General features: G+C 41.4%; 1 protein-coding gene across 1 annotated transcript; it reads left to right on the top strand.

Annotated features, from left to right (window-relative positions):
* Nucleotides 1-3305: 3305 nt before the first annotated feature.
* On the top strand, nt 3306-14373 carry PRDX4 (peroxiredoxin 4). Its single transcript, XM_048492773.1, has 7 exons — nt 3306-3691; nt 5422-5539; nt 6678-6794; nt 7788-7910; nt 8915-9045; nt 9804-9838; nt 14268-14373. Exons 1-7 carry the CDS (start codon nt 3421-3423, stop codon nt 14316-14318), a joined length of 846 nt encoding a protein of 281 aa, XP_048348730.1. The 5' UTR covers nt 3306-3420; the 3' UTR covers nt 14319-14373.
* Nucleotides 14374-15242: the final 869 nt, after the last annotated feature.

The raw sequence follows: 15242 nt of genomic DNA, 5'->3' as shown, positions 1-15242 counted from the left end.
GGGCAGGGGTCTGCAACCCGTGGCTCCGGAGCCGCATGCTGCTCTTTCAGCCTTATACTGTGGCTCCGCGTGGTCTGGAGGTTGGAGGGTAGCATGGGCGTGTCCCTCCAGGAAAGGTGAGTGGAGGGACCAAACTGGAGGCGGCTCCATGTGGAGCCGCCTCTCCGGCTCAGTAGATCTTTGGGGCCGTGGAAAACGGGTCCAAATGGCTCTTTGGGTGATAAAGGTTGCTGACCTCTGACCTAGGGGAAGAGGGACAGAGGAGGCCAATCCCTCAGGCAAAACTTGCTAGTGTCACATGGGGGAGTATTTGACTGCCATTTCCCCTGCCACCTGCCCACCCACCCGAGCAACAGGGTACTCAGGACCAGGGCCAACACCAGGCAGGGCAACGCCACCTTGTGCAGCAGCTGCACGGCCCATCTGCCAACCCTGCCTGCCTGAGAGGTAGGCAAGAGGTTGAGGAGGGTAAGAGGTTGGGGGGGGGATTTGGGGGGAAGGGCACAATTTTGAGGGAGCACAATCTCAGCACTTGCCCCAGGCACCATTTTATGCAAGTACACTGCTGGGTTTTGGCTACTCTGAGTGGGGTGAATATCTTTATCAAATTCAGTTAAGAGACTGGATATTCTGCTGGATATCGGTATTTACTGGAGAAAATAACTAGTAGCAAGGAATGCCTTTATCCAGCTGTGTTTGGCATGCAAATTGTATCTTTTCCTGGACTTTACTGCCCTAGATAAATTAATCAGTGCTTAAAGTAACCCTGAGGTAAAATTATTATTAATGGGCATTACATAGGACTACTCTTAAAGACAGCATAAAATCTACAACTGGTTCAAAACACAGCAGCATGATTGTTAGTGAGTAAAGTGCTATGCCCAAGAAAGGATGATTCTTTAATATTTATAATGTAGCTCATTTGCTCCCAAATGATCTTCATACCTTAGTGACCTCTGTTCCGCATACAGCATAAAGATAAGCACTGGGGTCATTATTCACCCATGGCTGATGTCACATCACGTTTACTAGGCAGACTTTGTTTATAGGATGGTTTGCCATTGCCTTTCTCTTTGTTTATAGGGTGGTTTGCCATTGCCTAATCTCTATCCCCCAGCAAGCTGGGCACTAATTTTACTGACCTCGGAGGAATGGAAAGCTCTGTCAACTTTGAGCTGGCTACCTGAAACTGATTTTTGTTGGGATCGAACTCAGGTGGTGTGCAAAGCTTTGACTGCAGTACTGCAGCGTATTACTCTGCGCTATGGGACAAATCCCATTATCTTCTCAGGCTTTAACAGCAGTGCTTTCCTATAAAGTGGCCATGTAGTGTCACCCCAGGATCAGATTTTAGGCTTCCTTGTTTTCCTAGTTTTGCATGAGTTTTACACATCTTAGTACCATTCAGTATCATGCTTATTAGTTAGCTACTTATGTATTAGACTAGTTATGCCTTATATAACCCCTGTACTCAATATTTTGTATTTGTCACTTATGTCACGATTGTATTAGGAGTTTTTATTCTGCTTTATAGTTCTGTCAGTGCCAGAACACTGTGATACATTCTTCCTGACCATTTGACCTTGTGCTGACAAGAGACCCTTCATGTTGACACAACAGAGATGATAACAGACCATCTGCATACTGAAATTAAGGTTCATTTCCTGGGGACTTGGTAAATGAATTCTTCATTCCTGTTATCTGCAGTAAAGATTATATCTGTTAACTCCTTGTTCAGTGATGAAGAAGGACCCTGACCATATATCACTCAGCCTCCGGTAACCAAATACTGTGTCCCTGTGATGTGCAAATTGTAATACCTCAAGGGTCAGCATATCTGCCTCCCAACTGTCTCAGCGCTTGGTGTTTGTTATCTGTTTCTCAAGGATGCTGTACATACATAAATACTTTTGTTTATTATTCTGACACCCCTGTTTGACATGACTCAGGGACCCTGTTGCAATTTGGACTGATAATGGCATCTACACATGGTGAAAGACACGAACAACCTTGATGTAAATAACTGTTTATTGCAACTTCTGACAAGCTTAGGAATGCTTTGAAATGTAATCAGTGATGTTACCAATACAGTGAAAATCCTATATAAACTGCACCTTTTCTCTGTCATTTTGCCTCTGCCCTGGAAGGGATACCTTTGCTGTAGAAGGTATCCTAATAAATTGCTGTAGAAGGTATCCTAATAAAAAAAATTAATACTTAGATCTCTCACCACAAAATCTCTTATTGGCCTCTGAGTCCTTGAGAACATAGATGGTTACCCAATAGACGTTAACAGTCAGATCTGTTTAACCCAGTCCTTGTCTGTTGTTTTTGTTCCAGTTCTTTGGAATATCAAAGCAAATGAGGAAGACTTAGTGAGTTCTCTTGAAATTACAAGTGATGTCCAGACTACAAAAATCAGTTCCCATGGAGAAAACAGCAGTTTAGGAGGGTGGACTCCATGGCGTCATATTTCTGCTGAGCATCCTTCCCTCCCCAAACTCTTATCTCCTCAGACTCCACCCCCAAAACTCGAGGAATTTCCCAGCCCTGCCTGACAACCCTCGGAAGATTTTTAACCCATTCAGAAGCACAGAAGTGTTGTTTTAAGCCCAGGGTTGCCAGCTCCAAGTTGGAAAATTCCTGGAGATTTGGGGGTGGAGCCTGGTAAAGATGGGATTTGGTGAGGCAAGGGACCTCAACAGTGGTATACATAGCCTAATCTCCAAAGCAGCCATTGTCTCTGTAGCCTGGAGATCTAGCAATATTACATCTGTTTTGATCATTTGGGGTGAATCCGCAGACTCTATTAGGCATCTGAAATGCATTCAGCCTATGCATCGCATCCTTAGAAACTCAGTGTATTGGAGCCTCTAGTCCTTTTATTGCCCAACCCGTCATGAGAAAATAGAAGCGTTTATGTTCCCTTGACTTGCTATTTGTGTCAGAGGCTGTTGCAAATATCCACTGAATCGTAGACACGTGCGTCTTTTCCCACAAAGGAGGCAGTGTAATAAATATAATGCTTAGATGCCGATATGCATATATTTCTTTCATTAAATCTTGTGCCAAGGACGTAAGATTAAAATGTGATTTCTTCTACTAGGCCAGTTATTGTTATCATCGATGCAAACCTTCTACATCTGAAAAGGTGCTTTACAGCCTTGGTTATGTTCGCACTTGAACGGCTGATCGGTTACCACAATCTGGGCACTTTCACTCCTACACAGCCTCCAGCACCCGCCTCGATGAGAAAAAGGGTGGGCAGGCAGCCAAGCAGGCGGGAGGGCCTTGGTGTCCCGCCCCCAGAAGCAGCAACCCTGGGCGGCTTCCTCCTTTCCTTTCCTTTCTGGCCTGGCTGCTGCAATTCCTCCCCTTCCCGGGCTGGGGCGAGTGCGGCGTGCAGCGGCTTCGCTGGCCATGGAGGCTGCAGGGCTGGCGCGCGGGATCCCGGGCAACTGCCTGGCGGCGCGGGGGCGGTGGCGACCGTTGTCTGGATCCGTGGCCGTTGTCTTGCTCTTGCTCCTGATGGCGGCGATGTGCAGTGAGGAGGCGGGAACCACCGAGGAGCAGGCGACCCGGGGCTGGGGCGACGAGAAGTGCCATTTCTACGCAGGGGGCGAGGTGTATCCTGGAGAGGCGTTGCGGATGCCGCTCTCCGATCACTCCCTCCACCTCAGCAAGGCCAAGAGTAGGTGGAGGCGATTATGAGGAAGGTGGGGGGACTAGGAGGAGGAGGATATCACGAAGCCCCCACCCTCGTTTTTGCTTTTTGTTCTCTGGGGTAGAAATAAGGTTTCCTAACTTGTTTATTTTTTTCAGCCACAACTGCAGAATTTCCCCAGCTTCAGTTTTATTCCTTCTTGAAAAAGATAAAGATGGGTTGGGAAGATCTAGCCCTTTTCATATGGGAGACCCCACTGAGAAAGGAGGGGAATTTAACGCCCAACTGTCTTGTGAGCTACCTCAACGCAAATGAACAGCAGGCGTGTTTTAAAACACATGGTGGGAATAGATTAAAACGAGCCATATTGGTTCCTCCCCAAATGTTTGCTTTCTTTTGCCTCGATGATAGCGGTGAGCAAAGGACACGTCAGACAAACCCTGTTGGTTGGAAGTGGAGAGAGAAGGGATAACGTCCAAGTTGGGATGACATTCATTTATGGAACCAAAAACAGATTCCAGTTGGAAAAAATCTGAGATTACAAAATAGTGTTTTGTACCACAGCACATAGAACTTTACTTATAGAATTTTTTCCAAATGTACTGGTTTTAAAGAACGACGCTGGAATATATTGCCCTGGCAAAAATTTCCCACCAAAGTTGCAAATGACTTGCAAAGGCCACCGTGCTACAAAAAAGTGGTATCATGCACAAAATTTGTACAGCTGGAGCTTCACTTGCTGCTTCTACAACAGGGGGTCACTGTTGTGAAAAATATGAGCTTCTACAATAGGAGTTGCTGTTGTGAAAAAATTCCACAGTAGCATTCCTTTTTTGCAGAGTTACAAGTGATAATCTGCAGATGCAGTTCTTTTATGGCCTTCTTTCAGTTATTGCCAAAGGCTTTAAGATTGTCACTGGAAACCATGCAATAAGTAAGTGTAAATAGCATGCATTTTTATCATTGAAATAGTTTTTTGTTTTGTTCTTTTATTTCTCATGTCAGACTTGGGCTGTAGTTCAAGACTGTCATAAGCCTTCCAGAATGTTTGTTTCCAGTGGCATTGATAACTGGTTCAGATTGCATCCATGTGGCTGTAACTGAAGAAAGGCTAGACAGAGCAACAGGTTTTGAGTTCCCTATCATTTGGCCATAATTTCTTAGTATACAATTCATGCTATGTAGAATAAGTTAATTGAGAAAAAATAAAAATTACATCCTATGATTAGCAAATAGTTCATGAAATAGATCTCTTTTACCTTAATTCTGCAGCCTGCTGTGGTCCTGAAAGTCTGCTGTTCACACTTGGTGAATTCTTGGAAACAGAATAGCATGGGGGGGGGGGGGAACAGTGTGGTGGTGGAGGAAAGTGCTATCAAGGCAAGAGACATTTGGAAGTTTACCATTGCCTACGTCCACATGGGCTGAGAGTTCTAAGACAACTAACTGGTCCAAGGTCACCCAAGCAAACTTCATGTAGAGCAGTGGGGGATCAAAAGTGATTTTCCAGACTATATTCCTCTGCTCCTAACCACAACACCACACTGGCTCTCTCTGGGATGGCTGTGTAGATGGAGAAATTGACAGAATCACCCTCCTTTGTATAATTCTGCCAATTTGCTGTTCTTGCTTCAATTCCCAGTGTTTTCCTCACTTCATTCGCTAGTATACTTCCAGTATTGCATCTTTGAAGTTAAAAACATGTATTCATCAGGTTTTGTAATTGTATTTAAAATTGGTTGTTTTTTAAAAAATAGTTTCTAAACCAGCACCTGATTGGGAAGGAACAGCAGTTATCAATGGAGAGTTTAAAGAACTGAAGTTATCAAATTATGAAGGAAAATTCCTTGTATTCTTCTTTTATCCTCTCGACTTGTAAGTAAAACTGCTGAAATATAGTACATAATTTTACAATATTGGATTTGATGATTATCAAGGGATTTTAGCAAGCTGCTACTTTAAAAATCTACTAGTTGAAAGGAATAAGTAAACTTGTTTACTTTTTGCATAGGGAAAAATATAAATTGGATACTTTTGTGGAAATCCCATGGAAATTAAATGTGCATCTTTGCAGGTTTATATAATGTATAACATGAGGTAAAGAGTAATCCTAGTGCTTCTGCTATTCTAAAACAATTGGGAAAAACTTTCAATGCTCTTAAGATTATTTCTAAGTCTGTAGTTTAATCATTTCTAGAGCACAAAAAATGGGTTCATTGATTTCCAGAAATGAAAGACAAATTCAATAGTGTTAGAATGTAGGTTTTCTGATGATTAGCTGCAGTTTGTGATCAGTCCGATATTGTATCCTAGTACTTGTTATTGCCCCACAGGCAACTCAATCCAGAGGCCTGGGACAACCAGGGATGGTTACTGCTGCAGCACTGTCCTGATGCCTCTAGAGGGTTTTGCGGTAGCACAGAGAGGCAAAACAAAAAAAATATATCCCCACCACTGAAAAACCCCTTAGTGGAATTATGCCACTCAAAAGGGTAGCATAAGTCCATGGCCTGGCTGCTTTGGTCCCCAAGGCAATGGCAGGATGGAAGCTGACTAGCGTTGTCACCGCCTCTGGAATGCCCCTACTGGGGTGCTGACATGACGATCTGCACTACGCAGAGGTGTCCTGGAAAGCCACAGCAGCCTCCCGCTGGTGGATTTGCACCTCCGCCTGTGTAAGTGCCCCTAGGGAGGGTCATTTCTGCTGCCATACGGCCCTGCCTCCTCCATAACTCCTTTCAGGCCGCTGCCACCCAGGATTGGGCTGTAAATTTCACAATATTCTGGTATGTTGAAGGACAATACAAATACTGCAACAAGATTCTGTAATACTGTAACAGAAATATTTAGGATGCAAATTCCTAATATAAAGGAAGAGATGCATTGAACACTGTTTTGTTTCTTATCTATTGCAGACAATTTGCATACTTTACAGTGAACATTTAAACAGTACAGGAAGCTTCTTTTGAGCTCTGTTAAATTTAGCATATGGTTTTCCATTTTTATATTTTAGCACATTTGTGTGTCCAACAGAGATACTTGCCTTCAGTGACAGAATTGAAGAATTCAGAGCAATAAACACTGAAGTGGTAGCTTGTTCAGTTGACTCACAGTACACTCATTTAGCATGGTATGTATCCTTGTTTTGTTTGTGCAAATTACTAGCAGTTGCTTGTTAAAATGAATGGCCAAAATAGCAAACATTAGAAAACCCTGGTCCCTATTCAGGTGGACTCTTATATACACTGCTATGCTCTTGCAGCTGATGCATGTGCATCATTCTGTTCCCAGGAGGAAAGGAGGGGTTGGTTGCACAATACATCTGAGCAGCGTGCACAGAAAGGAATGGAGAAGATGAAAGTCTGACTTGACATGGAATATATATATATATAACATGGAAAGCTAGGTATCCAAGTAGAAATATTATGTAAATCAACATTCATTTATGTATTTATTGGAAATATTTCCAAGCCTGGTTTTCTCTTAGCAGAGCTGGGACCAAAGGCTGGTAACAATATCTAAAATGTGGTAAACTAACAGCCATGTCATAACTGTAAGCATTTAAAAAAACAAAAAGTCAGCAGAACTGCCATCTTAGGGCAGCTAATTGCAGCCCATGTGTCAACAGAAACTCTGCACAGATATTTTGCAGTAAAATTTATCATCTGTAATGTTTGCATCTGTTACCATTCTACATTAAACTGATATGTTAGGGTCCTAAAATAAATGTGAATATTAAAGATGATAATCCAACATGACAACCTTTTATTAAATAGGTTTTTTCTCAATATATAGGGTTGGATCCAGCTAATTTTTGCAGGAGAATGGAGTGATCTTAGCCTGTTCACTTCCTCACTGCATATCTCCTCAACCCCCTTGTGTTTTGATCCAAGGCATCCTGTAACCCCCAACATTAGCTTTGCGGGGGAGGGAATCCCAGGGTAAAGATGGGGAAAGGGAAATGATAATTAGCCCAGTTCCACTGGTGAGACCTGACTCATAAATTGTGGTGAAATTAATTTAGAAAGCAAAGGTCTGATTGCTGATGATTCTTCCGTCATTGATACAAAGTTGATTGTGTAAAGCTATGAAAGTATCTTAAGTATTTGGTTGTCTTTAATAGGATCAACACTCCACGAAAAAAAGGAGGACTTGGACCAATAAAGATACCACTACTTTCAGATTTGACACACCAAATTGCTAAGGATTATGGAGTTTATCTGGAAGATCAAGGCCATGCTCTCAGGTATAACATTAATTGTTCTGTTGCATCCTCCTGCTGTAAATATGTGAGTTAAAAGAATCAATTTTTGCTTTACCTCTTGCAGTATGCTATTATTGGATCTGTGGATATATTCATAATATCAGATTGGGCGGGGGAGGGAAGTTGCAAGGATAAAGTCACTAATTCTTCCATGGCAGTCCACTGGAGAGAGAAACTAATGGACCATCGTAGCTGCCTGAAGAGCTTGAAGGTACAAAGAAAGCAGACCTTGGGTTTTGGGTTAGCCAGTAAAGCAACTGCATGACAGCTGAATGCTGGAGTTGTCCCAGTAATGGAACCTTGAGTGACAGGAGGTTCAAATGGGGGGGGGGGGGGGGGGGACAGAATTCTGCATTTGGCAGCTAGAAGCTGACACCTGGAGTGAGAGGAACCCAGTTGTGTAGGATCAAGATAGATCTTATGTGTGGAAGGTGGACTGCATGTCATTCCTCCCTAAGGGAAATAGCTGCTAGGTGAAGGAGGTAATTCCTAACCAGTTTTAAGGAAGAAAACCAGGAAAGTGTGAGTTGTACCTGACTCTACCAATGATAACCACCTTTAAGTATTTGAAAGGCTGTCATATAGAGAGGATGGTTTAGACTTGTTTTCTGTTGTCCCAGAAGGCTGGACCAGAACCAACAGGTTGAAATTAAATGAAGACTTTTTGTATAAACATTAGGAAGAACTTTCTGAAAGTTAGAACAGTTCGTTGGTGGAATAGGCTTCCTTTGGAGGCGATGGGCTCTCCTTCCTTGGAGGTTTTTAAGCAGAGATGGCCATCTGACAGCAAGGCTGATTCTGTGAACTTCAGCAGATCATGAGAGGGAGGGCAGGTTTAATGATGTAAAATTAAGCTATAGAGAAAATGCAGATATTATGATTTAGATTCTTACACGAATGGGATCAGAGACAAACCAATATCTGAACAGAGCAATTTAATTAATATATCCATTGTTCACAATGTGCTGTTTCCTGTGTTTTCACAGAGGCCTTTTCATTATTGACGACAAGAAATTTCTTCGACAAATAACACTGAATGACCTACCTGTTGGCAGATCTGTGGATGAAACTCTCCGTCTGGTTCAAGCATTCCAGTACACTGACAAACATGGAGAAGGTGATTTCCCTTAAAAAATTTAAGTATTTGAAACATGTCGTCGTAGCTACTGAACTAGCCTTGCATCTTGTGGCAGTCCTGAATTTGGGCTCATTGCTCCAAAGTTTTGCAGTTTCATAACTGTAGGGCCTGCAGAGGACTTTGATCTTTGTGTAGTTATATACTACAAATTACTGCAAAATCAGAGCAGTAGCTGTGAGGACATGTGTTCTTTACAGCTTGGTACAGATACAGAATTCCTCCCTGGGAGCATAGGATACTGGAGAACCGGCCACTCCCAGCTTGCATTTTTATTTTAATCCGGTCACGCTGCTCTACATTGGGGATCTGTTGTGCTCACTGATCAAATTTTTACATTTCCCAAAACATTTGTCCCACTTGTATGTTGGGTACTTTTTTTCTACTGTCTGAAAAGTCATTCACTGATTACCTTTATAACTTCATTTTGAAATACTTTTTTATTTAGGATTCGGGCCATATTCTACATCAGAAAATCCAATCACAAAAAACCATGTAAATTCTGTTATAGTTAACAGAATTGTGAAGTGTAGTTTTCGCTTGTATGGATTTTACTTTCACTGCCCTTCCCCTTTAACACAGGAGTGAACTTTTCTGCTAGTTCTCATAATATGCATTTACATTTACAGAAAAGCTGATACTTCCTCATTTTAAGATGTTTGGGTAGAATGAGGCTGAGCTACAGAATAGGGGTGTGAAGAGGTTAGCTACCATATTAATGTCTTTTGTTGCCTTTTCAGTATGCCCTGCTGGTTGGAAACCTGGGAGTGATACAGTAAGTTTGGTTTATATGCATTCTATCTTATTTTTCAGCAGCAAGTTACTACTATGCTAACCTTTTTAAAAATTTGCTCTTGCATTACCTTATAACATGTCATTGTTAGGCCAAAAGCAGTGTGCTGGATGCTCAGCAGCATTAAAAAAAATCCTACGTAACATTTTACATGCACCATATTTCTTTCATTACCTAGTATACCACCTAATTTGAAGAAGTGGCATTCAGGGTCTGAGTTATCTACAACAGTGTTAAAATTAATGACTTCTGAAAGATGCATTACTGATTCATTTCTCTACCACCTTCAAACTCTAGCAGTAGGAAGCCAGTGGCCAGGGTTTTGCTGTAGCAACTAACTAGCACAGTCAGGACAAAAAATTGTGAGCCATTTTATTTCTTGACATAGTCTGTTTCTCCCTACTTTTTTAGCATGCAGTAGTTGCTCAGATTTCACTCTCTGGCGAAAAGTAAACTAATATTTTTCAAAACATTCTAGATAGCCACTTCATTAAGTATTAGCACTGTAGCAGGTCTGACTAAACCTAGAATTAAAACTCTGCACAGTTTTGCTGAGCGTGAATGCGTGCGCCATTAAGTCACTGCTGATTTATGGTGACACTAGGGCAGGGGTCTGCAACCTGTGGCTCTCCAGATGTTCATGGACTACAAATCCCATCAGCCCCTGCCAGCATGGCCAATTGGCAGGGGCTGATGGGAATTGTAGTCCATGAACATCTGGAGAGCTGCAGGTTGCAGACCCCTGCACTAGGGTTTTCAAGGCATGAGACTTTGGAGATGGTGTGTCAGTACCCACCTACACATTACAATCCCGGTAGTTCTTGGAGGTCACCCATTCAAATGCTAACCAGGGCTGACTCTTCTTAGCTTCTGAGATCTGACAAAATCAGGCTAGCCTGGGGCTTTCCAGGTCAAGGAGTTTTACTGTACTGGTAACATAACATAAGTACATGATTATCTCACATTCATTAGACATCTCTAAGCATATTTATTTCATTTTTAGAGCAGTGGTTCTTTATTTTTTGTAAACTGCAGACCCTTATTTTCATGCACTAATCCCCCCCCCCCCCAGCTCTCCCCCCATTCACTGGTAACTGGCTTACATTTGAAAGTGCCTTTCAGGCAAGCACAACAGCTGCATGGCCTGTATTGACCAGCATCCTCTCATATCCTCAGAACAATACTTTGAGACTAATGTCAGCAGTACTTCAAAAGTAAGTTTAGATAAAATGTTTGAATTGTTTGTACATGGCCTACAAGCATCATATCACAGGCTAGTTTATTCTGTAGGACCACAGCTCAAAAATCCCTGAGCTAAGTTCGAATGAATTTCACCAATTAAATGGAAAGGACTTTGTGCCAGAGATAGCAATACATTTCCTTACTGGTTAAATTACTGCCAAGACCAACTGACAGAAGTGGGAAAAGCCTGGAAACATTTTCCAGACTCCTCATAGAAATAGGACCAATGTGTCACAAAATCTCAGCTTTGGTATTCAGCTGCAAACTGCTATAAGCTATTATTGTGGAGTGGCATCTCTAGCTTTGTTAAAATTCTGTGCATTGCAAGAGTGAAAACCAATTTTAAACTGGAAGTAACTACAACATCTGTGTTAGGTACTTCCTTGGTGTCACTGAGCCAATTACAATTCTTAGGGCTGAACTATTTGATCCTAACAAGTTTTTTTTGTTAGTGCTTTGAGCTGACCTGGAGACTGTACACATTCCCACTTCTTGAAAGCATGAGAAGCTGATTCTTTCCCCTCCTGGAGGAGAGAGTTCCCAGAAAATTCAAAGGATTCAATTTTCACATTAGTTGGAAGAGCATGAGATGAGTTTTCCCTCTGTTTTGTAAAGGGCTTACTGTATGCCTTGTAGAACCCTCAGAAACCCTGAGAAATGCTCTTTTAGAATATTGTCGTAGTTCGTGATTTTTTAACTATTTGCTGTTTGTTAGCACTGTTCTAGAGTGCACAAACATTTAAACTTTAGTTTGTTTTTGCCACTGATTTGACTAATACAAACATGAGAGGAACTTTACATAATAGCTTTTCCACATGTGAGAAAGCAGAGAAGTCACTGCAACACTGCATCCAGCGATCCAGGCTATTTTAAACACTCATCGCACAATTTCCTTTATCTAGATTTTGTTCTGTTGAAAGTAATAGGTTATTTAAATCTCTTTGTATTCCACACACACACACACACATACAGTCGTAATCTAAAGGAAGTTAGGTATGCTTAGGTACCATTAAAACAGGCTTAGCCATTCAGTGTATGCTTGAATCTACTGGTATCAATGGGATTTGTCCATACATCTTTCTAGATTGTGACCTGTATTTGAAATTCTATGTTGATTCTATGTTGATTTTAGTCTCTTTATAACATAAAGCAGTGCTAATTCTTTCCTTTAAAATTCCTGAATCATTGACTTATGTCAAACACAATGATTTTACATTGCAGCCTGCCCCCCTATTTGCATCTGTTATTTTTAGCATCAGTATCCATTGCTTCTGAACTGGGGTAATCCAAAATACCTTCACCCTGGAAATAGTGGGGGAAATTGGCACACATAAGCAGCTAAGGGAGCGGAGGAGCGCACAAGCACTCAGGGTATTCATCTCTTCAGACTGCATTGATGACTGAGCGAATTATGCATTATGTAGTCTTGCTTGGTTTTAATGATGTAGACAAAAAAGGATTTATAGCCCACCTCTCCTGTAAGGAGTCACAGAGCAGCTTACAAATTCCTTCCCTTCCTCTCCCCACAACAGACACCTTGTAAGGTAGGTGAGGCTGAGAGTTCTGTGAGAACTGTGACACCCAGCAGGCTTCATGTGCAGGAGCAGGGAAACATCCAGTTCACGAGATAAGAGTGTACTGCTCACTCTCTTAACACTACATCACACTGACTCACCACGCTATTTGATTCTTGTTGCAACTTTATTAATTTCAACTTAATGTGTGAGTTTTAATTTGTCTACAAGCCATTCTTGGAGTTATTGGTTTACTTTATTTAAAAGCTCCACTCATTTTTTCCTCAAGCACACGTTGTTTTAGCATTACATTTCACATTGTACACTGAAGTTACTGGGTGTCTTAGTACCTGTCAGACATCAAAGGGTCATGTGTGATATTACTTGCACATAACTTTTTAGAAGCCCCCTTTTGGCTACAGTCCTTGTGATTCACTACTCACAGGACATTACAACTGACTGTAGCCCAAAGGGGAAGTTATCTTCCCATCCACTTACCTATCTGAGTACTGAAGTACTTTGTGCATGTTGGTCTCTTTTGATTCTGGCTGCTGTTTCATCTGAACTTTTGCTGGTTAGAAGTCTTACAAGCAGCTATGATTAGACAAGCTTTGCAGGTTTTTATTTATTTAGGGGAAATCTCCAGAATATGATCAAAGAGGCTAACAACTAAAACAGTACCAGCCAGTATATGAAAACAAATGTACAAAACATGCCATGGCATAAAAGCAGCACAAAACAAACAGAGCAATCTAAAAAGATCTGATTGCTTTCGTAAATAAGTGTACTCTAGTGCCTTTCAATATGGCAGTGATGGCAAACCTTTTCGAGACTGAATGCCCAAATTGCAACCCAAAACCCACTTATTTATCGCAAAGTGCCAACACGACAATTTAACATGAATAGAGGTTTTAGTTTAGAAAAAACAGTTGGCTCCAAGGTGCATGTTACTCAGGAGTAAGCTTGGTGAAGCAATCGTTCAACACTTCGAATGGGTGAATCACGAACCCTAGGAGGGTTTAGTCAGAAGCAAGCCCCATTGCCAGCAACGAAGCTTACTCCCTGGTAAAGGATCATGCCCAGGCCAGCCTAGGTGTGTGTGTGGGGGTGATTTTCCGCCCCGCCCCCCATGATGAACTCTGTGCACGTGTGCCCACGGAAAGGGCTCTGAGTGCCACCTCTGGCACCCTTGCCATAGGTTCGCCACCGCTGCAATATGGACTTGATGTACAGTAATATATAGAAGTACTCAAACTCATTTTTATGCTCTTCCTTTTGTAAAATTGTGGTCAAACGTAATTAAACAAATGCATTCAATTATGGATTGAAGTAATTTATAGAACTCAAGTATACACAAAAATGGGTTCTTGTTTTGGAACGAAAGGATAAAACATTACAGTCATATGCAAAATCATTAGTGCATTCAAGTCAGTATAAGGTGCTCTAAGGACATTGACAGCTGTAGTCATTCCTTCTACATGTGTTTAATTATATCAAATCTGACATTGACCTGAATTTAGCTGAATATTTTCAGAGCGGTGTAACTAATGGCCTTCCTTTAATCAATATGGGCTTTCTTTTACTGTGGAATAAACATGTTATGAATATTTGGTTCACTTCTTTTTTTAATAGCAACATTTTCCCCTCTTCTACAGATAATTCCAGATCCTGCAGGAAAACTGAAATATTTTGGAAAAGTTAATTAACTGTTCATTCTAAATACAAACTAAGAAGCTGCCAATAAAGTTCAATAAATTTTGACGCTGCCGTGTGTTCATTTATAGTTAAGCAGAATGTTTCTGATGTGTTAAAATGTCACTGAAATGATATGCGCTACTGGAAAAGTAACACACAAACTTTTAACTTGATGAATGTAACTTTTGTTAGACTTCTGACACTACCTGCCAAATAATCAAATTGAACATGATTTACATCCAATTCTATGCCTGGTTTTTTTTATTCAAGTGCTACTAAATTTATTGAAAGTTAAAATTGTGTGAAAGACTTCAGTCATAATTTCTGTCCAGTCTTCAGTGTAAAGATTGTAATTCAGTATCCAGGATAAACTATTAAAGAAAATAATCTATCAAAGTGAACTACTACTACATTTTATTATTTCAGTGGTAGATGTGCGCAGTTTGATATGCCTGAGAAGTAACAAATAACTGAAGACCAAGACTTAATAAAGTGCCCATTAACGCACTGAAATATAACAACGGCATGTTTTAGTTTATACCACACTTGCCTAATGTCTTGGATAAGGAGAACACAAGGCTTGGAGTGGTTTCAAACTTCCAACACAAGGAGTGGAGTAAAGAGAGCCATCCATAGTTCCTGCTCCACTTTTCATGGGATACTTAGGAATACCAGGGTCCTGACATGGAGGCAGGCAATGGCAAACCATCTCCAAATGTCTTGCCTTGAAAACTCTATGGCCGTGGTGGCGAACCTATGGCACTCTAGATGTTCATGGACTACAATTCCCATCATCCCCTGCTAGCATGGCCAATTGGCCATGCTGGCAGGGGCTGATGGGAATTGTAGCTCATGAACATCTGGAGTGCCATAGGTTTGCCACCACTGCCCTATGGGATCAGCACATCAACTGAATTGACAGCAAAAAAAAACTT

This window comes from Sphaerodactylus townsendi, linkage group LG04 (assembly GCF_021028975.2).
Source record: "Sphaerodactylus townsendi isolate TG3544 linkage group LG04, MPM_Stown_v2.3, whole genome shotgun sequence".
Classification (NCBI taxonomy): Eukaryota; Metazoa; Chordata; class Lepidosauria; order Squamata; family Sphaerodactylidae; genus Sphaerodactylus; species Sphaerodactylus townsendi.
The sequence above is the reverse complement of the archived record's forward strand: the minus strand, read 5'-3'. Positions and strand labels throughout refer to the sequence as shown.

Bases quoted from the DNA above. Each gene is read 5' to 3' on its own strand.
- PRDX4 (XM_048492773.1), top strand. From the start codon at position 3,421: ATGGAGGCTGCAGGGCTGGCGCGCGGGATCCCGGGCAACTGCCTGGCG. The intron at 5,540-6,677 runs GTAAGTAAAACT...TTTATATTTTAG, and splicing joins TTCTTTTATCCTCTCGACTT to CACATTTGTGTGTCCAACAG. The intron at 6,795-7,787 runs GTATGTATCCTT...TGTCTTTAATAG, and splicing joins CAGTACACTCATTTAGCATG to GATCAACACTCCACGAAAAA.